The sequence below is a fragment of the Sceloporus occidentalis genome, unplaced genomic scaffold (assembly GCF_023333645.1).
Source record: "Sceloporus occidentalis isolate IW3139 unplaced genomic scaffold, rSceOcc1.0.p SCAF_1, whole genome shotgun sequence".
In the NCBI taxonomy this organism is placed as follows: Eukaryota; Metazoa; Chordata; class Lepidosauria; order Squamata; family Phrynosomatidae; genus Sceloporus; species Sceloporus occidentalis.
The window spans coordinates 130,347,683-130,371,307 of NW_028316981.1; the positions used below are offsets into that span (position 1 = coordinate 130,347,683).

At 42.4% G+C, this 23,625-nt stretch overlaps 1 protein-coding gene across 3 annotated transcripts in view; it reads left to right on the forward strand.

Moving 5' to 3' along the window:
- The window catches only part of QRICH2 (glutamine rich 2), a 65,220-nt gene that overhangs the window by 39,355 nt on the left and 2,240 nt on the right, over positions 1-23,625 (forward strand). For 2 of the 3 annotated variants that reach the window (XM_089535346.1, XM_089535363.1), the window contains 8 exons: positions 1,326-1,490; positions 3,691-3,812; positions 10,128-10,193; positions 10,781-10,882; positions 13,115-13,315; positions 20,413-20,581; positions 21,613-21,700; positions 22,583-22,708. In XM_089535346.1, the coding sequence (XP_089391472.1) occupies positions 1,326-1,490; positions 3,691-3,812; positions 10,128-10,193; positions 10,781-10,882; positions 13,115-13,315; positions 20,413-20,581; positions 21,613-21,700; positions 22,583-22,708 (1,039 nt within the window). The remainder of the gene's footprint in view (positions 1-1,325; positions 1,491-3,690; positions 3,813-10,127; positions 10,194-10,780; positions 10,883-13,114; positions 13,316-20,412; positions 20,582-21,612; positions 21,701-22,582; positions 22,709-23,625) is intronic. The other variant, XM_089535355.1, reaches the window with a different exon arrangement.

The following is a 23,625-nucleotide window of genomic DNA, read 5'->3' on the forward strand; positions in this document are numbered from 1 at the left end:
TCTCCAAACCCAGAATTCCATCCTGAATTTCTTGCAACTCCATTTCCTTTAGAACCATTGGCCACAATGTGGAGTCGAAGGCTTTCATGGCCGGCATCCAAAGTTTTTTGTGAGGTTTTCGGTCTATGTGGCCATGTTCTAGAAGAGTTTCTTCCTGACGTTTCACCAGCATCTGTGGCTGGCATGTTCAGGGAATTAGCCCCAATCTTTCCGCTCCCTTCCCACCCCCTTCCGTTCCGCGTCGGGGCTATCACTATGTCTTATTTTCAGGGTATGGCTTATAGTGTGCAAATGCTTAGAAATCCTGCTACGGCTTATTTTATGGGTATGTCTTTTTTGGAGGGAATGGCAGTTGGTGTAATCAAACTGCTATTACTGAAGGCCTTATTGCATGAGAAAAAGAAAGCCGAAACAGAGCAGGAGAGTAGCAGCTTTCTCTGTACCTTCTATATGTTGTTGTTGTGGCACTTCCATTCTCTTCCCTAGGGAGATGGTACTAAAGCATGCCTTTTGACTAATGGATTTTTTTAGCGCAACAGAAGGCACACTTTTACAACCATTTTACTCAGGAAGAGAACAGAAGTGCTACGACAGCATGCTGAAAGGCAAGGAGAAAGCTGCTGCTCTCTCACTCTGTTTTGGCTTTCTTTTCTCATGTGATAAGGCTCATGAGAGTGTAGATACTAGGGATACAAAGGATACTAATTCATGTTCACATCCCTGATGAAAAAAGACATCTTAACATTTGAGAGGCCCCATTGAAGAAAAATAAAATAGTTACTAGCCTCTCTATAATTTGGAACATCTTTGGAGACAGTTAATTTGTGCAAAAATATACATTTTCCTGCACAGAATTTTTTTTTGCACATAAAACTTTTTCTGTTCATGAGCAAAATACTGCTTATGTGCAGAACCCCACCCCCCATGTAGATTTGTGCAAATAACCTTTCCCTTAAAATCTTCTGAAATGCAAATAAGTTGTCAAAAATTGAATCATGTGCAGGGAAAAAGGTAAGATATACATTTAATAAAATAAATAAACAAACATTCTAGCATAGTGGGAAGAAAACTGTTGAAATATTTGTTCTTGCATGCAGGAGTGAAATAAGTGAGGATTTATATCCCTAGTATCCTGGATTCTGCAGGGCAGAGTTGGCTTTTCTCTCCTTTCTTTTCAAACAGAGATTCTGATACCAGCCATCCTTTGGCAACTAGAACCAGAAGATGGGAGTTGCTCCTTAGCTATTCATATTTTGTGGCTATCATGGGTAATGGTGATACAGACCAGACCAAAGATCTGTCCCTATCCTTCCTATTCCTTTTAGAAAGCAGACAAGACTGCCCTTGCTGCGAAAGTCAGCCGCACCCAGTTTGATGCCACCACAGAACAGCTGCATAAGATGATGCAAGAGTTGCTAAACAAAATGGCTGGGCAAGAGCAAGACTGGCAGAAAATGTTGGACAAACTTTTGATTGAAATGGACTCTAAGGTAAGCAAAACTTAGGGGCTTGCCAGCCATTCAAAGCCTGGCTGTGGATGGCATCTGAAGTGCCTGATAAGAAAGAGTTCACCATGCTAGGGGTTCCATGGCATGGAGTGAAATTGGATTGCCAGATGCCTCGTGAAAATACTCCTGCCATTCCCCCTGCTATAGACACCTGTACATTCACTGAAGTGGAGACTGTATTTTTTTTTGTGTGTTTTGCTTGAATTACACCATGATTCCTTGCTAATTTTTCTGCTGTTTCTTTTTGCCATATGTATTGTTGTTGAATATTCATCTAAAATTACCGTACCATAGCTATTTTCAGCATATCATAGTGCTTCTGACAATCTCCACTTCTCCTTGAACTCTGGAAGTGTCCTGAATCAAGTTGCTGAACTGTCAGTTTAAGTGCTTAGTGAATGTCAGATGGCAGAAGATTTTTTTTGGCTTTGAATGCTATCCCACTGGGCCTTAGACCACTCCACTGAAGCAAACCATGTTGACTTGGATGAATCTTAGACACAATAGCAGAGAGGGAAGCCTCTGGATATCTGTGCTTATGAAGTGTACCAGTACACAGATCAGTATGCAGAGGGACATAGAGCTCCTTTGAGATTGACTGGAGAGACATTTGTAGCATAAACTTTCATAGACTGGGTCTACTTCAGCAGATGCATGGAGTAGACTGTGACTGAAGTAGACTTAGGCCCAGTACAGATTGGCAGAAAGGTGCGGCCAGACATTGCCCCTTTTTGCCCTGGATGGAGGCTGCAGCAATCAAATGATGCGGTCTCCGCAAGGCTTAAAAAGAACCCACTTCCTGCAGGTTCTTTCTACACTACGTGTGGGGTGCCATTGGTACACTTGTGCACAATGATGACATTTGTGTGGCATGGTGCTGTTTGGGCGCTGCGCCATGCGGAATCATCATTGCATGCCCCCATATGGACGGGCGTATGCAATCATGATGCCCACGCGCCAATAGTACGCATAGGCATGTGTGGACGTGCGGCCCTACAGAACCCGAATTTCAGCCCCAAGCTGGCGCAAAGCACCAGTCTGTACCAGGCCCAAGTTGCTTATGCTACAAACTTACTCTCAGTCTCAAAGGTGCTACAATATCTCTTTGCATACTGATCCAGACTAACATGGCTATGTCTCCTGAGTGCAAAGATCATTCTGATACAGTGTTAAATTTGCATTGTGTTACCATTTAATGGTGGGCTGGGGAAATGTGCAGCCTTCCAGATGTTTGACTACAACTCCCATCACCCCTAGTTGGTGTAGGTAATGATGAGGGATGATGGAAATTGCAGTCCAGTGACAGCTGAAGGGCCACACATTCTCCAGTGTTGATTTCAAGATTCTGTATGAATTCCAGAAATGGTGGACATCCCTGTTTCCTTTTGCCAAATTTTGTTTTGCATTCCTTTGGTAATAAATCTCCACTGCCTCATCCCCAATACCTCCCTGCCCTGATTGTCAGCTCTAGTGCCTAATAGGTGTTGATGGCCCAAATGACATCAGGCAGGTGGCAAGAGCAAGGGCAATGGCTCACACATTGCTGTTAACTTCAAAAGCACTCAAATCCCAGGCAACTCATTATGTTTTAAAAGAAAGTCTAGAACAGCAGAAAGTCAAAAACCAAATTAACATTGAAATATTTGTCCTTCTGTTACCACTTGGGCCCCATTCATACTAGTCCATTTGTCCTGGTTAGTTCTGGTTCAGATTCAGTATGTCATTACCGAATCTCTCCAGAAAGAAGTTCATACTACCTTTGCACTGACTGAAGCTCCCCAGTGCAAATTACCTCGCTTGAAGTTCCCATTCACAAAAGTAGCACTTGAAGATGGAGCCTCCTTGTTGTCAATCAAACTCACTTTGCTGGTTTTGCACACAAGTGCAAATCAAGCTCTCCTGGGATCCCACTCTGGCACCACTCTTTGGTGTAACAAGTGTGTTGTTGCTATGTGTTTTGAGCTGAGTTGTAGGCAGCTCTAGTGGCAGGACAGAACTTCCTGTTCAGCAAGAAGAACACAGAATGAAGTGGAACAAGCCCCACTTTCTTCTCTAGTCTTCCCAGAAGCTCACTTCGGGAAGTGCCTATGTTGTATCAGATATAGGATGGTGGTTAATCCAGCATTAGTCTCAGTGATGTCAATATGCAGTTGTACTTGAATCTTCTGTCCCTCTTGTGCAGCTTGACCGCTTGGAACTTGATCCATTCAGACAGCAGCTGGAGGAGCGCTGGAAGGATATCCGGAAACAGCTGAAGCAGCGGGTACCACAGGATGAAGGTGATGAGGCTGCTGGGATCAGAAGGTAAGGAAGTCTAAAAGAAAACAGTGATAGTCTTGTTTTGGGGGTGAAGTGTGTGTGAAATGAAGTAGTGCCCAGGTGTCTTGTGGTAACATCCATCAGAGCTGGCTTCTTGAGACATCTTTCTCACATTTGTGGCATAATTGGAAAATGTTTGACAAGTCACCAGGGTTGACAAACATGCTTCCTATGTACTTCAATTAATGTGCCATTTCTTGGTTTGAACATTAGAACTTGGCTTCTCTTGAGCCCTGGTGGCACAGTGGTTAAATGCCTGTACTGTAGCCACTCACTCATAAACCACAAGGTTGTGAGTTCAGTCCCAGCCAGGGGCTCAGGGGCGACACAGCTTGGCATCCTTCCAAGGTCGCTAAAATGAGTACCCAGCTTGTTGGGGGCAATAAACTTAGACATTGTAAACTGCTTAGGGAGTGCTTAAGTGCGCTGATAAGCAGTATAGAAATATACTTGCTATTGCTATTGCTGAAAGATCTGAGGAAAGACAGTCCCAGCCTTCCCTGAGCCATCAGCTCCCAAATGTGATGGAGTACAAACTCCATCATTTCCAGTCAGACTGTCCATTCTGGCTGGGGTGATGGGATGGGAGTTGTCATCCAATACACTTGGAGGCCACCAGCATGGGGAAGGCTGATTTGGAGACTGATAGTCGTATCTTATGATGGAACATGCACCATTGATCCAAGCTGATATGAACATACTGTCACATACAGGGTGAGTTCCCTGAGAGGAACATTTTTGTCATTAAGCTTGGTTCACAGTAAGGTAAGTGTTTGGTCCTTCATCAGTTACTTCGCTTTGTCCTCAACCAACTGTTCAACAAGCTTCAGCCCATACCTCATGAGTGCCTAATGATTGCTTTTGACACCTACTCTGGAAGCACAATTGACACTCTGTTCCAACACCAGGGGAAAGGTTTCATTGCCAAGAATGCTTCTGTTTGCACTTTCTTTGGCTTTTCTCAGGCATCCTTAGCAACTTGTGAGGTAGTCCTGCTTTTCTTGGTTTAAGGAATAAATTCTGCTTACAAATTATCCCTTTCTCTACCATCATACCAGTTAGACTACTGAGCAGTTTTGGGAAAGTGTAAATAGTTCTGATTAAGGGAAATTGTTTAGTTAGGACTTGTGAAGGTAAAAAAGTTGTTTTGCACAGTGGAAGAAGTTTACCCATTAGTGCTATTGATAGACAGTATCATCAAATTAATCATATAAACTGAACTCAAGAATACAGCAAAGTAACATGATAGAACTGCAGAACAAAAACTATAGCAAGAAATGTCTTGGGGAATAAATTATGGGTTGACAGTAGCAGATGTGACTCCCCTTGGACATATTTCCATAAACTGAGTAATATGATAGATATTTTTTTATCCATTCTGATGTATCTAGGAACTTGCCAGTTGGTGCCTTTGATAGTCGCACCACGACATTATACCAGACTCTTATAAGAGGTCTGGATGCATTAGCAGATGCTGCAGTAAGACCTATCAGAGCTTGGAAGAGTTACTGTAACACCCAGAATGGGTGAGGGATTCTGGGAGCTCCAATCAAGAAAACTAATTCTTTCAAGCTCTGTGGCTTACTGCTCTCATCTGCATGGGCCCTTTTCCAGATGCACAGTGTTGCATCATTTTGAATTTATGGTGATCCTAAGCTGGCCCTATAATGAGGTATTTATTTATTTCATTTTTATGCTGCCTTTCTCCCAGAAAGGGACCCAAGGCGGCTCACAAAATAAAAGCACTTAAAAAACTTCAGAACAAAAATTTAAAAACGATTAAAACAAACCAGTTAAAACAGTATAACATTAACATAAAAACATACAAAAGTTAAAAACATAACTAAAACACACCCCATATAAAAGTCAGTTTTCTTGGCAAGATTTATTCAGTAGAGGTTTGCTGTTGTCTTCCTCTGAGACTGAGAGCATGTGGCTTGCCCAAAGCAAGGAATCGACCCATGATCTCTGGAGTCATAGTCAAACACTCAACCCCCACTATGCCATGCTAGCTGTAATGGAAAAAAGAAATAATTGCACTGCTGCCAATGAAATAGTCAATCTCCTAGTCAATTTAGTTCCTTTTAGTTCAGTATCAATAGTCCATTTCATATTAAACTCATGTTAAATCCATGTAAGATTTAATTATATATAAATATAGACATCTAAAAATAATAGTCATGGATGAGTGGTAGCTTTTATTCGTTGATTATTTCTAGGGGATTTTTAATGGATTGGATGTTTCATAAAGAATTAATTTTTCATTCATTTCAGCTAATGTTAAATCTATTTTACATTTTGCTGTTGTTAACTGCCTTTGAGTTGTCTTCGACTCATGGCGACTCTGTGAGTGAAACACCTCCAAGACTCCCAGTCCTCAGCTGCTCTGTCCAGGTCCTGCAGACTCAAGGCCATGGCTTGCTTGCTTGAGTATATCCCTCTAGCATGCAGTCTTCCTCTATTTCTGCTGCACTTCACCTTTCCTAGCATTTTCTAATGAGTCATGCCTTCTCATGATGTGTCTGAAGTATGACAGTCTCAATTAGTCATCCTGGCTTCCAGTGCAAGTTCCGGCTCAGTATGCTCTAGAACTCACTTGTTTTTCTTCTTGGCCATCCACAGTATTATCAGCACTCTTCTCCAGCACCACATCCCAAATGAGCTGATTCTCTTTCTGTCAGCCTTCTTCCTTGTCCAGCCTTCACATCCGCACATGGTGATGTGAAATACATGCATAGCTAATTTTATTCAGAACGCCATGAAAGCATTTTAATAATCTAAACCGAAAAGCAAAGTATGGGCCATGTGCCCATGGCCAGCCTGAAAAGTGGTCCCATGGCAATTGTTTTTACTCACCAGGACTGTTGGGAGGCCTAACAACAGGGTCTTGTGTATATTGGCATTCCCATATCAACTGGGTTATTTTTAATCTGAATTAATTTTTTTATTTTTAATTTTGAACTGCCACTGGCTCTCCCATCCCTTCAGGTTGATCATTGAGTTTATTTCCTCCACTGTTTCAAGCTCTCTAAGTGCTTTGTTGCTGCTAGATGGTGCTGGTATTTGGTGGATGTGGGTAGATACGTAGAGAGTGCACAAGGTTCTCCCACCTGCAAAGGGAAAGGAGGTGGGAGTCCTAGAAATGCAAACTGGCAGTTCTTGCTTGCCCCCATCAGGTGGAGGATAACACAGGAAGCAGCCCTGGGCTACGTGCCTCTCCTGACATAAGAGGTCAACAGGAGCTGGCAGCCAGAACAAGTCCTGGGCTCATACTTCATCCGAAAGGCTAGCTTGCCTGCCTGCTACTGTTTCCACGCACACCCTACCTCTTTCCTTTAATTGAATCCAACATTGACTGCATGCAAAGGAGCGGGAAAGAAGGAAACAAACCCTGACAGACAAGAGACATGTTTCTCCGGGCAAAGTAGTGTACGTGTGTATGTGTATATTTTGTTGCTGTTCTGCCTCCAGGGTGATCTTCAAAGCACAGGGAGGCTTGAAGGTGCTGCTACTCATGCTTGCCCCACTCTTCCAATTACACTTTCTCAGAAATAGCTGGTGGGGACACTGCCAGGTCTTGACTCACATTCTTCCACACACAAACAAACACCTTTTCTTGTGTTGTTAACATCATTTAGAATTAGGTGAAGGTGTGTCATGTTTAGGATGAGAGGATCTCCATAGCTACCTGACTTCTGCAAGCAGACTATATGAAGGAATTCACTTTTAAAAATATAATAATTAAGGTCTTGATGGAAATTGATGCAAATTGGTTTGTTTGTTTTTTCTAACATAGGTGTTTACTTTACCAAAAATAGCACCCCCCCCCCAAAAAAAAAAAGATATTGTTTTCCCATGATTGATAGAAGATGTGAATTCAACATTTTAGATCTGGAACTCCGTTGTTCCAAAAAAGCAAGGACCATCTTGACACTCTTTGTTGACTCACAGAGTGGTCAGTTAAAACCAGAGTTTAAAAAGTTACTATATTGCTCAAATTACCCCTGCAATAACAGCATGCTGGGTGGGTTGGTGATTCTGGGAACTGAAATCCCGAACAGTAATATTTCCAAGTACTGGTTTAAATGTATGATGGTTCCGTCAATTTCAACAGTAGAAAAACCTGCCATTGTATCTGGAATCCTCTGCATGACATACATGCATGTAACTCAGGGTTATGCATGTGTGTCTTATTTTGTTTTTTTATTTATTTATTTTATTTTTAAAAATATTTTAATAGAGTATAAAAGCACACATACAACACAATTAACAAATATCACTACAACACATTTGTCTAATCATACATCTATCCCATCCATTTTCAAGCTCACTAACAATACTGACATTTTCAGATTTCTTCATCTTCTTGAAATAAACTCTCAAACCTTTACTCAAGTATTTATCTCACATCCTTTTCCTTTTCTTTCATCCAATTATCATATCTCCTCCTAAACCTTCTTACCCTGCTCTTCCATTCTTCATCCTCTTTCATCTTCCCATCATTTTTTCACTTCCTCATACCTCCTTCCACTTTCCCGTGACCTCACAATACTTTCTTGTACCTTCCTATACTTACATCTACCTTCTATATCTTATACAATTCATTCAGACTTCCTGACTGCCAATATAGGCTCATTTCTTACCTTCTAAGTGACTTGGTTTGTTAATAACATAGTTTTGTTTAATTCAATCTACTATTATCCTTGGTAGTTACTTCAAAAAGAAAGCCTTATTTCTCTTATTTCTACAGATAATACTGTAATTAAGCCATTTCCCTTTGTTCCCGTCTTCATATATAAATCATATATACATCAGTTTTAGTCAGTCTATAAACTTAATATTGCTGTATTCCCCCATTTATCTTTTAAAAAATTAAAAACTATTGACCATCCCTTTGTAAATCTTTCTAATGAATTATATTTTACTAATTGAGTTAATTTTTCCATTTCTATCGCATCATATAGTTTAAACATCCATTCCTCTTGATGAGTGGCTATTGTGATCTATAGAACAGGATTTTGCCAAATTCTTTTTTCCAATTTGGCCTTGAACATCCCTAGTAAATAGAACTCTGGTTTTATCTGTAAATTAATATTCAGTATACTACATTTATCATCCTCCAATTTTTTCTAACATATTTACAGGACCACGAACAATGAAATAAGGCCCTGAGTGTTTCTTCAAACTTCCAACATCTATCATTTGTTGTATGGATTTTAGCTCTTATCAGGGGTTAAGTATCAATGAAAGTTACCTTTTACATAAATTCTTTCTTAAGTTTTGGGAGATTGTGTATTTAATTCCTTTGGTCCATATTTTCTCCCATTGCATCAATTGTAAAGAATGCCCCTTTGATTAATTCATCTTTCATTTCTAAGCTTAACAATGTATTGTAAAGAATTTCAATTATTGTAGTCTGATCCCCACATAATTTTTTCCTATTCTGATTTTTTTTGTCTTCAGTTGCAAAAATGTTTACATCCATCAAAAACCTTTCACAAATTTTTCTAGATGAAAACCAAATGTAATTGAAGCCCATCTTTGTCATTCTTCTTGTGTTTTCATGTTAATTTTTCCTCTTGCTGCTTTAAAATATCATTATATGTTTACCACTTTCCTTCTATATAGATTTCTTTTCCATATATTGCTTCTTGTAGAGATAGCCACATGGGGATCTTCAAAATTATTCTAAATTTATTTTTAAAAAATCCATATTTAAGGAAGAGCTTTATTTTACACAATAGTTATTGAAATTTTTATTTGTTTTGTCTTTCTTATAAACAAGATAGGCCAACCAAATCTTAGACCCTCTCTTTCTAAATCTAATCATTTTGTATAATCTAATATTATCCATTCTTTCAATCTCAAAAGACAACTTACTTGGAAGTATGATTTCAAAATTGGGAAGGCCTAATCCACCTCTCTCCTGAGTCTGTCTTATTTTGGATGGCATGCAAAGGACTACATATTCAGTAGCAACATGGAACAGCATGAGCAGCTTGGTTTTCCTTCCTCCAGCTGAACAACTGCAGCTGGGATATGATGTGGTCTTTGCTGTGGGTGGGGGTGGCTAGTGTGTCTTTGGAACTGCTGCCCAGAGTCCGTCAGCTGACAGGGTTAGCTTCAGCACCCTGGGTCAAGATATGGCTATGAACTGTCACAGATTGCACACCTTGGTCTCTTCCTGCCTTTTGAAAAAAAATAAGTGTCATGTTATTCTCCTTCATACTAACTAATGTGTATCCTAAGTCCCCTACCTCTACCCCCCTTGATTTGAAATTTCCCCTCCTATCTAAACAGGAGACTTCTGGCTCATTTCCACTGCATTTCTTGTGACCGACCCTTGGAAATGGTGGTACCCGGGCCGTAAGTATTTGTAATGATACTCTTACATTGCTTATGTACTTTGATTTATGTGCTTGTGGTTCAGAGTCAGGAAGTTATCAGTATGGAGTTTGCTGCTGTTGTGTGCCTTCATATGATTTCCAGTTTTTGGCAACCCAAGGGGTTTTCTCAGCAAGATTCATTCAGAGGGGCTTTGCTTTTGCCTTCTTCTGGGGTTGAGATTGTGTGACTTGCCTAAAACACCCAGTGAGTTTCCATGGCTGAGCAGGGATTTGAAATCTGGTCTCTTAGACTGAGTCCCATGCTGAAACCACTATACCATGCTGCTACTCCCAGGCTAGCATAGCCGAGGGGGTTGTATTCCAAACCAGTAACATTTCCAGTTAATTAAATTAGCAGAGATGCAAAGTGCTCCAGTTTGGGGTCCATGATCAACTTTGGTTAGTTACTGCCTCTGACTGGTGGCACAGCAGAGTATCTGCCAGCCAGCATGAGGCCAGAGTCTGCCATTCAGTGACAAAATGGCTCTCTGGAGCTCAGCCAGGGACTGCTTCATCTTTGCTTGTGTTCTTTTCCTTGCAAAACCTCTATATTTGTTGTCTTGACAGGCACATCACAACACTCCCAGCTGTGCCAGGTTTACCTCCACACCAGTCCCTCCGGCCATACATGGTTTATGAAATGGAACAAATCAGGCAGCTCAACCGCAAGTACGAAGAATTGGGGCTTCCAGCGTTTTCTCTTTGTTTTTTTTCTTCTTTTTCTCCTAATTTATATGTACACTGTATGACAGGTGGGAATTAGGTAGGGCAAAGAGATTGGGAACTGGGGCCTGCAGAGGAGCATGAACCAGAGAAAAGATCAGGAGCAAGGAGTTACTCTGATGTAGAGCATATGGGCCTAAATCCAGGTACTAGTCCCAGCTACAGTAGACCTATTGAGTCAGTTGCTGAGGGGCAACACAACTCTTACATGAACCACATTGCTTCAATGTGTCTACTGCAGTTGATACTAGAAATTGGATCTATGTCCAGATAGGCAGCCGTTTTTGTTGTTGTAACTTGCCTTCAAATCATTTCTGATTTATGACGACCCTAAGGCAAACTTACTGTGGGATTTTCTTGGCAAATTTATTCAGAGGGGGTTTGCCATTGCCATCCTCAATGGCTGAGAGAGTGTGACATGTTCAAGGTCACCCAGTGGCTTTCATGGCTGAGTTGAGAATCAAACCTTGGTCTCCAGAGTTTGTTGTCCAACACTCAACACACTGGTTTTCATAGGCAAGTGCAGTGGGGGCCAGATCTCATCCCTGCCACATTTCCTCCAGTGAGCTGCAGCACCCTCACAAAACAACAACCAAGAAATGATTAAAAGTGCCTTCCAGTTTACATTTCCAGTTTTTTGAGGAGGAGTCAGGATTGGGGGTTGGGTATATATACATTGGGCTTCTGGTGACCCCTGGGTGAGTCAGGATACAGGGCTGGGGCTACATGTGACCCATGAGCCACACATTCCTCACCCAGATCTAGGCCACTGCAAAGAGTGGGGAGAGCATGGCAAGAAAAGGAGGTAGTGAGGAAATAGTTGGCAGCAATAATAACAGCTGAATAGCAAAGCAAGATGTGAACTGAGACCTGTGAGTTCCAGTGTTCTGTAGGGCTGACCCAAAAGGTGTCACTGCACTATTTTCACTGGTGCATTTGCAAACAGTGAGTAGGGAGGAAGCTATTTCAACCATTTATGGAGAGTGGAAAGATGCTCATCCCTTACTAAGGAACAAAGTTCTTCCTGGCACTTCCCCTGCACTGTTTTTAAATAATGGCAGGTCATCACACAGAGCAGGGTGGGAATCATGCAGTCTTCAAAATGTTTTTGAAGTCACCATTGGCTATGTTGGCTTGGGCTGTTGGGAGTTGCAGCAGAACACTGGGAGGGCCACATGATTCCCAGCCTTGATGCAGAAGGAACTAAGATGGCTTCCATCTGCCAGGCACTGATGAGACAGCTCTACTGCCTATAGTTGTGAAGCTAGCAATAGCAGAGTTATTCTTGGAGGTGATGGGAGAAGCTAGCTATAGTGTGGGGAGGATGTTAAACCCTTCTTTCTCCCAATGACAGAAAATTTGGCTAAAAATCCTTATTGGATCAACATTAGTCCCCAGCCATAGACAGTTAGTGGGATGGGCTCCTTACCTAACTATCAGTCTCTATCAATCCCTTTGGTTGTTATACCTGCAAGATTTCATACAGAAAATCTGTCTGTTAAAAGGAGATAGAGTCTTCATCCTTTACCACTTTTCTATTTCAAGGGACAGGTTGCACAGCTCTGTACCACTCACGGGCAAGGAACATTCAGCCTATCAGCCTTCCTGTCCACACAGATTGCTCCCACCTCAGATCTATATAGCAATTAGCTTTACTTTTTAAAAGTTTCAGTTATCTCAATTGAGAAGTTTTTTTTAAAAAACCTAATTGTCATGTCAGGGGGACCACAGGTGAGAAAAGGGCTGACCCTTCTATATGCGTTGCAACAATCCTGCTAATCCCCCTCCCCCCAATTCCAGTGGAAAACTTTTTAAAATTGTTTGTGTGTATGTGTTTGTGTTTGTGGATGTTCATAAATGGACACATGTATGTGTGAAAGAGAGCATGGAGTGACCCTGTCCCCCACAGGTATGCTGTCCCTCAGCAGGTTCATGGGAGGAAACGTAGGTGTGGGGTTAAAAACAGTTTCTCATCCTGGTGTAAATTTTCTCAGTAGCTTCTGCTGCACTGATTCCTCAGAAAAGGAGGCGTGTGAGCAAAACATACTGGGAGCAACAAGCTGCCTTAACTTTGTGCTTTCTCCTTTCCACTTCCTTTCTTTGGCTTCTTGCTGTCTCATGGCTCTGTGCATTTATTTCCACTTCATTCTCCTATTCCACTGCTCCCCCCCTCCCCAGTCTGAAGTTAGGACCCGGTGCTCGTTTTGATGCACTGGAGAAGAGTACAAGCCTCAACAAGCTGCGCCGCATCCATTCCAAGATGCTCATGGACATTCAGAAGGTGCAGAGCCATTATGGTGGCACAGCGAGAGTCAACGCTCAAATGATCAGGGAAATACTGCAGGCCCAGTGTCTTGGCTCAAGCCTGTATGGCAAACGGTAGGAGAAAAGGCCTAAAACAGTCAATTCACAGGGCCAAGGAAATGAGAGGCAAAATAGGACTCTGGGCAGATTGCCTTTTCTCTCTTATCCTGTCTCCATGCTGGGCACATAAGGTGTGGGACTGTTGCAGTCACTTTGCCTGGTGCTTCTGGATGAATACCACCGGTTGCCCCTGCCAGAGGCATGCACCACCCTCACCCCCAACTCTTCAAGCTTACTGTGGTAACAGTGGAGGTGGGTAGCCTCCCCAGAGGGGTGCTGAGTGAAGGAGCTTCTGCAGCCACTGCCATCTTTACCTCAGAAAGCCTCTGGGCCTGATCTATATCCTTGAGTCCACTGTTATGTTGTGGGACAGATTGGGTCTCCGTTATCCAAAATATTTGGGGCCAGACGTGATTGAGATGTTGGATTTTTTCAGAATTTGGGATATACAGTTGTTCCTTTTTATCCACGGTGGATCCATTCTGGACCCCCACACACATGGATAATAAAAACTGCAACATCTCAAATCCTGTTCTTTGCTATGGATGCATGATGTGTGCATGGCCATTTAAAACAACGGGACTTGTTGACTGCGGAAACTGAAATCCGCTGATGGTAAGCCTGCGGATAAGAAGAGCTCACTGTATATAAAGAGATATCTTGGAGATAGGAACAAGGTCTAAACATGAAATTAATCTGTTTCATTGTTTCATATTAATCTTATAAACATAACCTGATGGTAATTTTATACATAATATTTTTAATAATTGTGTGCTTAAAACAAAGTTGGTATACACTGAACCATCAGAAATGAAAGCTGTCACAATCCCAGCCACAAAAGTGGATGATTTTGGAGTATTTCAGATTTTGGAATTCTGGATAACAGATACTCAGCCTGTAAGAAAGATGGAAACAACTACTACAGCCACCACATTTAGCATTTCTCTGGTATGCATCTAGTTGAAAAGGGGGGGGGAGTGAGACTTCTCTTTTCATGTTCAAAAAACCATAAAGCTGTTTGGAACAGGATAAGCAACAGTAGCTTTGCAAGAGGTCAACTGCAAGCTGCTCACGAGCAAACTATATGTAACCTGATGATTTGTTATTGTTCAGCTTCTTCCCTGTTTCACACGTGGCAAAAACACAAAAGTCACTTTGATAAACAGATGTATCTCAGACCACTGGGTAGAACTGCCATAGGAAACCCCCAGTTCTTTGTGTGCACCCAGTATAACCACATGTTGGAATTGTTGCCGGGAGCGGGGAGGGATTCCTGCAAAGTCCTATGCAGCATTGACTGCCATGTAAGAATTTTATCATGCCCAAAGCTATAGCTTTTAATGGGCTCCTACTTCGTGTATTTACCAATCTGTGATCAGAATGACTATAGATCTTTCGTGGTCTGACTTGCTCTATGGGTAATAAAATGTGGAATACCAAAGCAGGCTCAGAACCACACAGCTCTGTCAAACAAGTCAGACCTGATTGCTATCACTTCACAGTAAGTTTCATGATGTCTGCAGACTGACTCTTGTATCTCAAAAGCAGAACACAGATGTAACAAACAATCATTTACTTGCACTGCTAGAATACCATGTGGCTTGTTAAGATGAAGATGCAAACCCAGACTCCAGCAATCTGTGCCACCAAAACTTACCATTTATCTCACATTTCCAATTTGCCTTGTTGTTAGCTTGTTGCTGCTATTGCTACTCTCTCTTGCTTGTCTGTTCGGAATTCCACTGTCTGTCTAGAAAACTGTCCCCCTTTCCAGATGTTGCCTTGTGAAAAGATCTGCTATTTCAGTCTGCTTTATGTGCTTGTTCTCTTTATTAGCTGAAAAATGCAGACTGGCAAAGCCAAGGCCAAGGCTGATTAAAAACATAAGGGGGCTGCTGGATCAGGTCAAGCGCCAGCATTTTGTTCCCACAGTCACCAACCAAATGCCTGTACAAGTACAAAGTCCACAAGTGGAGTATGAATGCAAGAGTCCTGCTCTGATGTTATCTGTTAGTTTATGCCTTTTGGATGATCTTACATGGTTTGGTTTTCTGGGCTGCAACATTTGAGGTTCTGGTTTGTATGCCAAAGTCTTAGTGAAGGGTCCTGCACTCAGCCCCCCCCCCCCAAAAAAAAACCCTACCCAGTGACAGATACTACATGACTGACTACAAAAATAGTCTGAAAAAGATTGCAAAACGGAGGCTCATGCATATTCTTTTAAAAAATAAAATTGAGTGCAATCTTAAAATCGAGGAGCTTGATTCAACATAAGGAATTTACAATTCACTAAATTGTCTGTCTCACTTTTGTCTCCAGAAAGAGACTTGAGACTGTTGATGAAAGCCCTAAAGCAGGTTTGGGAAATTGTAGACTTCTAGATGTTGAGGGACTGATATTTAAACAGTAGCAAAATCACACTGCTGCCCCACATTGATTGGCCAGATCTTTCCTACCTCTTGAGTACCTCACAAAAATGTGTTTGTGCCTGCACACAGACTCCATACAGAATGTTCTAGAGCTGAGTAGCTTAACAGGAATACCCTGCCCCCCTCCTGCCTACTGTGCATGTTCCAGACCACCAAACCACTGTCCCCTAAATTTTTTTCCGTCTGCTGGTAGAAGAGCTTCACTTGGAGTGTTCTCCTATTGAGTAGTTTCCCTTATTATATTTATTTTGCTTTTTATTTCTACCATCCTTTGTTCTTCGTATTCTTATATCTTATCTTTCATTTACCACTATATAAAAAATAATATTTATTTATTTATGGTATTTATACCCCTGCCCTTCAGCCCTAAAGGCTATCAGAGCGGCTTACAATTATTATTTTTAATTAGACGGTTCCCTGCCCTTAGGCTTACAATCTAAAAGACACGACACAGAATGAGAAGGGAATGGTGGCGGGAAAGGGGATGAGGTCCAGTGGTTCTTCTCTCCCTCTGAGGCCTGGACCAAGGCAGATGGACCGGAGGGAGGGCTCTACTTCTTCAGGCTAGAGTCTTGCCTTAGACTCCTTCATATCTTCCTTCCCCTCTCCCTCTCATTTTCTTCCTATTGCTGTGTCTCTATAGCTTCAGTCTCTTTCTTCAAGCTGTACTCTACTTATGGTCAGAAAGTTGTCCTTTCCAGTGATCATTCTGAGTGTTTGTTTGGGGAAAAGGTACATAGTAGAGCACTGTGCTATTGCAGAGGCTTGCTTCTCAAGTCCACCTTATCAGCATCCATTGCCACCACTCCACATTACTGCCACACAGTTTAAACCTCCAAGTTCTCCATCAATATTGAGGCCTCTCCCAGTATTGATAGTCCTTATGCTGTATCAACACCAATTCCAAGTGTGCTTCCTGGCCCACCTGGGCTCCTCAGTCAACGTCAGTGGCTATTGCTTCTGCTTCCATGCTGCCCTCAGCATTGGTAATCACGATAGTTCCTTCAGTGTGCCAGCAACAACTTTCAATGGAAGGTTCTGAGGTATATGATTCTAATATATATCCCCCAGATTCTCCATCACCCCTTTATTCTTCACCATCAGGGCAGTGGAGGATGCTGGTCCATCTTCACCACTGAGAATGTCAAACTCTTTGCCATATGGGCCTGAGGATGGTAAAGGCTCTTGGTATCAAAGTCAAAGCTCCACCTCCTCCAGTGAATGTTTTTCTGCCTTGGCTGTGTAAAAAAAAAAAATTCACCCCAACATAAAGTGGACTGGGAAGGGTCATGTCTGGAGCTGTAGCCCTCTATTGATGTGTGTAGCTTGACCTTTCTGAGGATACTCAGGACAGGATGGAAGACTTGCCTTTTGATGGGGAAGGATTATTTCATGCAAAGACTCATGAGTCCTTAGGTCATCTCTGTAAAGCTTGCTTTACAGCTCAGAAAATTGGTGTTTCTAGCCAGAGAGAACAGCAGTGTTCATTATCCATCTTCTGTTTCCACATCCTCTTGGTAGAGATTGCCATCCAGGTCTTCTTGCTCTACTTCCGAGTGCTCATCAGACTATCCTTTCAAGCAGCTGAAGTATCAGTCCTTGATTTCTAAGAAGACATCATATTCTTCAACCTAATGTTTTTGACTTCTTACTCAGGATGACACCTCACCTAGTCTTCAAGCCACCAAGCACAAACCCACTTCCATCTCAGGCTCCCAGATTATTATGCCATTACTCCACCTGGTACACTATCAGCACAGACTCCTGGATTTTTATCATCGTCCATATGGGCTACACTTCTCAAGTTCTCAAGTACTCCAGCCATTGGCATATTCCATCATACCTATCCATCAAGAGTCCTATTGAAAGAAATCACTGTTTTATTTCAAAAGGATGCATTGGAAAAGATTAAGAAAAGATGGCTTCTTTTTCAGGTACAGTCCTCCCTCCCCATATGCGGGGATCTGTTCCAGAAAAAAGCGTATGCTCAAGCCCCATAGAAAATAATGGGGCACTTGTTTGCTGTGATGTGCATGGTGTGGGTACACACCCCATTATTTCTGCTGGGGCTTGGATTTTGTGTAAGCTCAAAGCCATGGAAAGCAAGCCCACCTATGGGGAGGGCTGGCTGTACTTTGTGGTTCTGAAGAGGGATGGATGTCTTTGGCTGATCTTCATCTTGCAGGGACAGATAACAAGTTGCTAGAGTCACTCAGTCTGGCTTAGGTCCTTCAACATTAATAGACTTTGTTGGACATCTTGTGACATCCAAACAGGGCATGCCTCTCATAGAACGTGAAATGTTGTCATTTCTGCTCCCAAGCAGGGAAAGGCCTTAGATCTCTAGGTTGGGTCCACTGATGTACATATTTTTTCCCTTTCCAACTGGTAGCAAAGGTGGTGGTGAAATTGGCCAAGGACAGCACCAATGTGATTCTCATTGTGCCATATTATCTGAGGCAACCATGGTTTGCTCTTCTGTTACCTCTCTCCCAGGGCTAAAAACATGATTTGTCTAAGGAGCTCAGACCTACTCTCCGATTCTCAAGGTCACATTCACAACCCAGACCTGAAGATGTTTCATTTAACAGTTTGGAAGATTCTGCCATAACCACTTAGACTTCTCTCAGCTTTGTCTGCTGCTAAAAAGGACACATTCCTTTGAGTATAAATGACAATGGTTCTTCTCCTTCACATCATCTAGGTCAGAACCTATTTCCTCTGTTCAAATGTCAATTGTTCTGCATTTTCTTCATCTTTGAGAAGAAGGACTTGCTTCCTTCTCTTTGAAGGTTTACTTGACTGTACCTGTAGTGCATCAACCACCATCACCCAAGTCATCAACACTATTTTCCAAGCTTGTCAAAGGTCTGTCTCACCTTTGCCCTCTGTTGATGCCTCCTCTACCTTGCTCATTATCTTTAGTTTTCTTGCAGTTAACTCGTAAGCCATTTGAACTTATGGCTTCTGCAGATGGACAGTAGCTTACTTTGTAAGAGGCATTTCTGTTTGTTAGTCATCACTTCAGCAAGCCAAGCATTCAAAGTTACAGCAATACGGTCTGATAGCTTTTCCTTGCATTTCACAATGACAAGGTGGTGCTACACCCTGATATCTCTTTCTTTCTGAAAGTAATATCCCAGTTTCATCTTAATCAATATATTGCTTCAGCCAAAAATGCCCCTGGCGAGATCTCTCCATGCTTTTGATGTGCGATTCTATATTCAGTGCTTGGCTGCATTCCATCTCTCCAACAGGCTATTTGTTTGTTATAGTAGTGCCCAGAAGGGACAGCAAGTTTCTTCAAGGAAGTTCACCAAGTGGATTGTTCACACCATTTGGCTAGCCTATGAAATGGCCAAGCAACTGATTCTTGAGTGTCTGTGAGTGGATTCTACTAGGGTGATGGCTTCTTTGGTGAAACTTCTACCTAGCATCTCTTTACCTGACCTCTGCAGAGCTGCTACGTGGTCACAACCATCCACATTTATCCAGCTTTATCAACTGGACTTCAGATTGAGAATGACTGCTAGTTTTGGATGTGCTGTGTTGTCTTCTCTTCTTCGGTGACCTGAGCCACCAATCTCTGGTAAGCTACACGGTCACCAATTTGTGTGAGGCACAGAGATCACGAAGAACAGGTTGCTTACCTGTAACTGTGGTTTTTCAAGTGGTCATCTATGACCTCATACAAACCCATCCTACCTCCCTTCTTTCTGGTCCCTGTATTTCATGATTATCTTTGAAACTAAGGGGAGAGTAGTTTGTCAGACTAGGACATGTGCGGTAGGCAGGAAGGGGCAGGCTATTCCTGCCAAGCTACTCAACTCTGGAACATTTTTAATTGAAGTCTCTGTGCAGGCACAAACCCATTTGTGTGAGGTCACAGATGACCACTTAAAGAACCACAGTTGAAGGTAAGCAAACTGCTCTTTTTACAACTTTGCACCCATCACAGAAGATGTTGCCACAGATGTCCCCTGCTCTGCTTCTTCCCTGGTCCCCTTGACCACTGTTTCACCAGCTGGAACGATGGTGGAGAGGAAGGAAAGAAAGCAACTCCTGCTTGGTCCAGCTAGCAGGGAGGGACTGAGGGAGACTAGGAGGGAAGTGGGAGACACTGTGGCTGTTTCCTCCTTTCGAATTGCAGTGCTTTTTAAAGAGACTATTCAGATACTCTGAATTATGACCCCCCAAAATATTTTTTGTCTGATAAGTTCCTTCAAACAAGCACATCCATTTTCTCCTGGAAATTGTAGAATGTAAAGAAGGTCCTTCGTAGAGCAGGAAAGAGTAATACTACCTCTTGCTGTGGGGAAAAAAAATCCTGAAATTGGGATACTTTTCTTCACCCTCTGACAGCTGTTTCAGGCCTGGTGCCTCCAGGGCAGCCTTCCCCAGCCTGCTGCCTTCTCAATGTATTGGGCTATAATTCCCATAATTCGACAGCTGTCTGTAGGATTGTGCAGGTTGTACCAAATGTGTGTCAGATACTGGGATGGAGAAGACTTCTCCAATGGATACACAACATACTCCACTGACTTTGGAGTTCATGGAAGATATGAGTGTTTAGAAACAAGGTCAGTGTAGCCAGCTGGGCCTCAGAGCTCACTGGGTTTGCTCTCTGACTCTGGGCTGCTTTACTTTGCCAAGTGTCAAACACTGGTCCTTGATTCTTATTAGTGACAGACTTCCTGAGATGGCCGACTATAGCTACGTCAGTGTCCCGCGGCACTGTGGAGGCAGCCACACCCTCACCTATCCTTACAGGCGTTTTGGCAAATTTCAGCACTTTGCCAACTGTGTGCCACCCATCCAAGCAGATGAAACAACCATGCTGGCAATGATGAAGGTAAGGAGATGGTGGGTAGCTGAAGTGTAAAATTAACACAGGCCTGCAGTTCTTTTGTGTGACCAGCCTTTGTCATTCTTTGGCACACCAGTTCCATGGCCACTCCCCGTGGAAACTTATTCCTCATAAAATATGTTAGAAAAATCTACCTAATCTTTGTGTTTAAAATAAACACTCTGAGACAGTTTATATATTAAGGGTAGCCATTTAAAAATGTAAATCTTGTTTCTAGGACAACAATTCCCAGGACAACAAAAACAGTAGAGCAGTTAAAACCAGCAACATGACAGTCTCTCTCACTGAGCATCCATAAAAGGCCCTAGGACTTAGATATGGAGTGCTTCTACACTTCACAGTTCTAGTAGTTTGATGCTACTTTGACTGTCATGGCTGTATCCTACAGAGCCCTGGTATTTGTTGTTTGGTGGCTCCATTTAACTCATTTGAACTACAGCACTGGAGATTTCACAGCATACACTCAGTCCCAGGATTCTGTACCAAACTGCAGTCACTGTAATGTGTGCATACACTCATGGGCTAAAGGCAATTATGTTTGGTGCCAAATGAGCCTTTTTGGGGAGAACAATTTCCTTTTCTTTGAAAGTTTGCATTAATTCACATAGATGCTTTACTAACATTTTGTATGAATTACTTTTTGGAGAAACTGAAGTGGGCCTCCTTCAGGATCTGACTTCAACACATTACTGGCACCGTGCCCCCCCCCCCCCGGGCAGAAAAACAAAAACCAAGCCTAGATCTCTAGTATCCAACCTGGCACCCTTATTGTCAAAGGAGGTGGGATGAGATGTTGGGAAAATTACTGCATTGGCCTACATTTCCTAGACGTCCCCAGATCATATTGGATGGGTGGGGGTGGTTCTGGGAGCTGTAGTCCTGAAAAGGAATATTTTTAAGTTCTGGGTGAGATAACTCTTTAGGGGGGGAAGTTTCATGATTCAGTTCTTGTTTGCAATGAAATGTTCATATCTGCCTCGGCTAGGTTGAAATCTGTCCTTTCCATTTATCCCCAGCATGAAGAGGTAGATATACTAGGTCTTGATGGTCATATCTACAAAGGACGGATGGATACACAGCTCCCATCAATAACTGGAAAGGATGGTAAATTTTGCATTCTATTTGCAGATGGTGGATTTGTTTGCTCCTCCTTTTCACAGGCACAAGTTCAGTATTTAAGCATCATTACAATGTGAAGACAACAGAATGGGCTTTACGTTGTCATGTGGAGCATTTGCCTCAGGCAGTGGACTACCTGAGCAGATGCCATTTTTTGTTTGCCAGTCTCTTTGGCTGGGGGTTATTGCAAAGACAAAAATGGTGGTGGTAGCGGCTGGTGGGGAGAACACTTCTAGTCCATTGACTGAAGGCTAGGGAAAAACAAACCAACTGCCCTTCTTGGTTGCTATACTGCCTGGGAAATAGGACCAGTGATCCTTTCTCCAGAGTGTGCATGGGATGTGCTCTATAGGAATTGCCAAATGGCTTTCTAAGGGCTAGACATGTTTACAATGCTCCATATTCCAATCAAATAGCATGCAATCTGGTCACACACGATTTGCAAGAATTTGGGCTTTTTGCATTCCCCTTGAGGAATTCCTTAAACTCTTTAGAAAAAGGTTTCACAATTTTTACATAATTAACTGCAGAAAAGTGCATTATCTCATGTGACCATCCATCTGCTTTGCATGCATTCAGATAGCTGTGCATTTTTGGCAGAAGGAGGGTAAATAGATTTGAACAGATGTGAAATTGCAGTGAAGACAATTAACTGTCAATGCAAATTTGCAAAAATGGACACCAATTTGCATAGTACACTTATGTGTAGACTAACACTAAATAACCAGATCTATAACTGATATACATCACCAGTGATCTTGCCTATAAAAAATCCGGCTTTTGGACTACTAATGGGGTAGGCTTCTCTTTTGTGTGAGGCAAAAGCTCTGAAATCATTCTCCTGTCTTTGCACTTCTCATTCTCCAGGTCTTTCAAGGCCGAGGAACAAACTCATTCGGTCCTCCTCGCAAAGGCATCAACCCACACTTGCTGACATTGCCAGTCTCCCAGTCCGTCCTCATAGTGCTAAAGTGTCTTTACGCAGTCTGTCAGGTATGTTCAAGAGTCCAGATTGGTCACGAGGAGAAATACATTTTAATTTTACTAGTAGGTGAGATCTCATATGCAACCACACTGCCTTGCAGGAGGAGCAAGCAATTATTTCTTTCTCCAGTGACTGTGCCTACATTTGGATAACTAATGAACAATCCATGGAACTTTATTTTCAGCAGTAGACACAACTGTCACTTGCTCACACTTGATCCTACCTGTTCCCTGGCTTACCATGATGTGCAGACCAGCCTGCTGAAGCATTCTGCACACATTTCATTACTCTTTCACCTATGGGTTAAAGGTACTATGAAATGGTATCGGTGATTTTTTTTCAGTCTGTATGTAGTTGATGCTTGAGGCTGTTTTGCAAACCTTCAGTAGATGTTTTTAGTTTTTACAAAGGTTCCCAGCAAGATGACTGTCCCTGGTTGACTGACTCTAGGTCTGTTTGTAATTTCATTGCCTGCCAATCCATCTGTCCATTATAGAGAACTCCCTTCTGGTAGCACCGAGGTGCTGAACGATCACATCTGAGTTGTAATTGCAAACACAGTCAGTTATAACAATTGGACTACATGCCAGACTGATTGAAGAGCACTGCAGAAAGTCACAGTGCCATTTAGCATAGCCGGAGAGTACTGTTTACTTACCAGGGTCTGCCAGTGAATCTTGCCTGCCCTGGGCAGCTATGTTTGTGGTGGGGGTGGGGTGATTGGAAGCAGGAAGGATGAAGATGAAAAGCAAAGGAGAGAGCCATTGGGCTGTACAAACTTAAGTGAGAGCAATAGTGTACAAGTGCCAGCTATGTCTAATGCTGAAAGAATAAGCCTTGATAACATTCCCTTTCCACACAAAGGGCCCAAACAGGCTCCTCCAATTCGTTGCATATGGATGGCAAGGGGAGATTTTACTGCTAC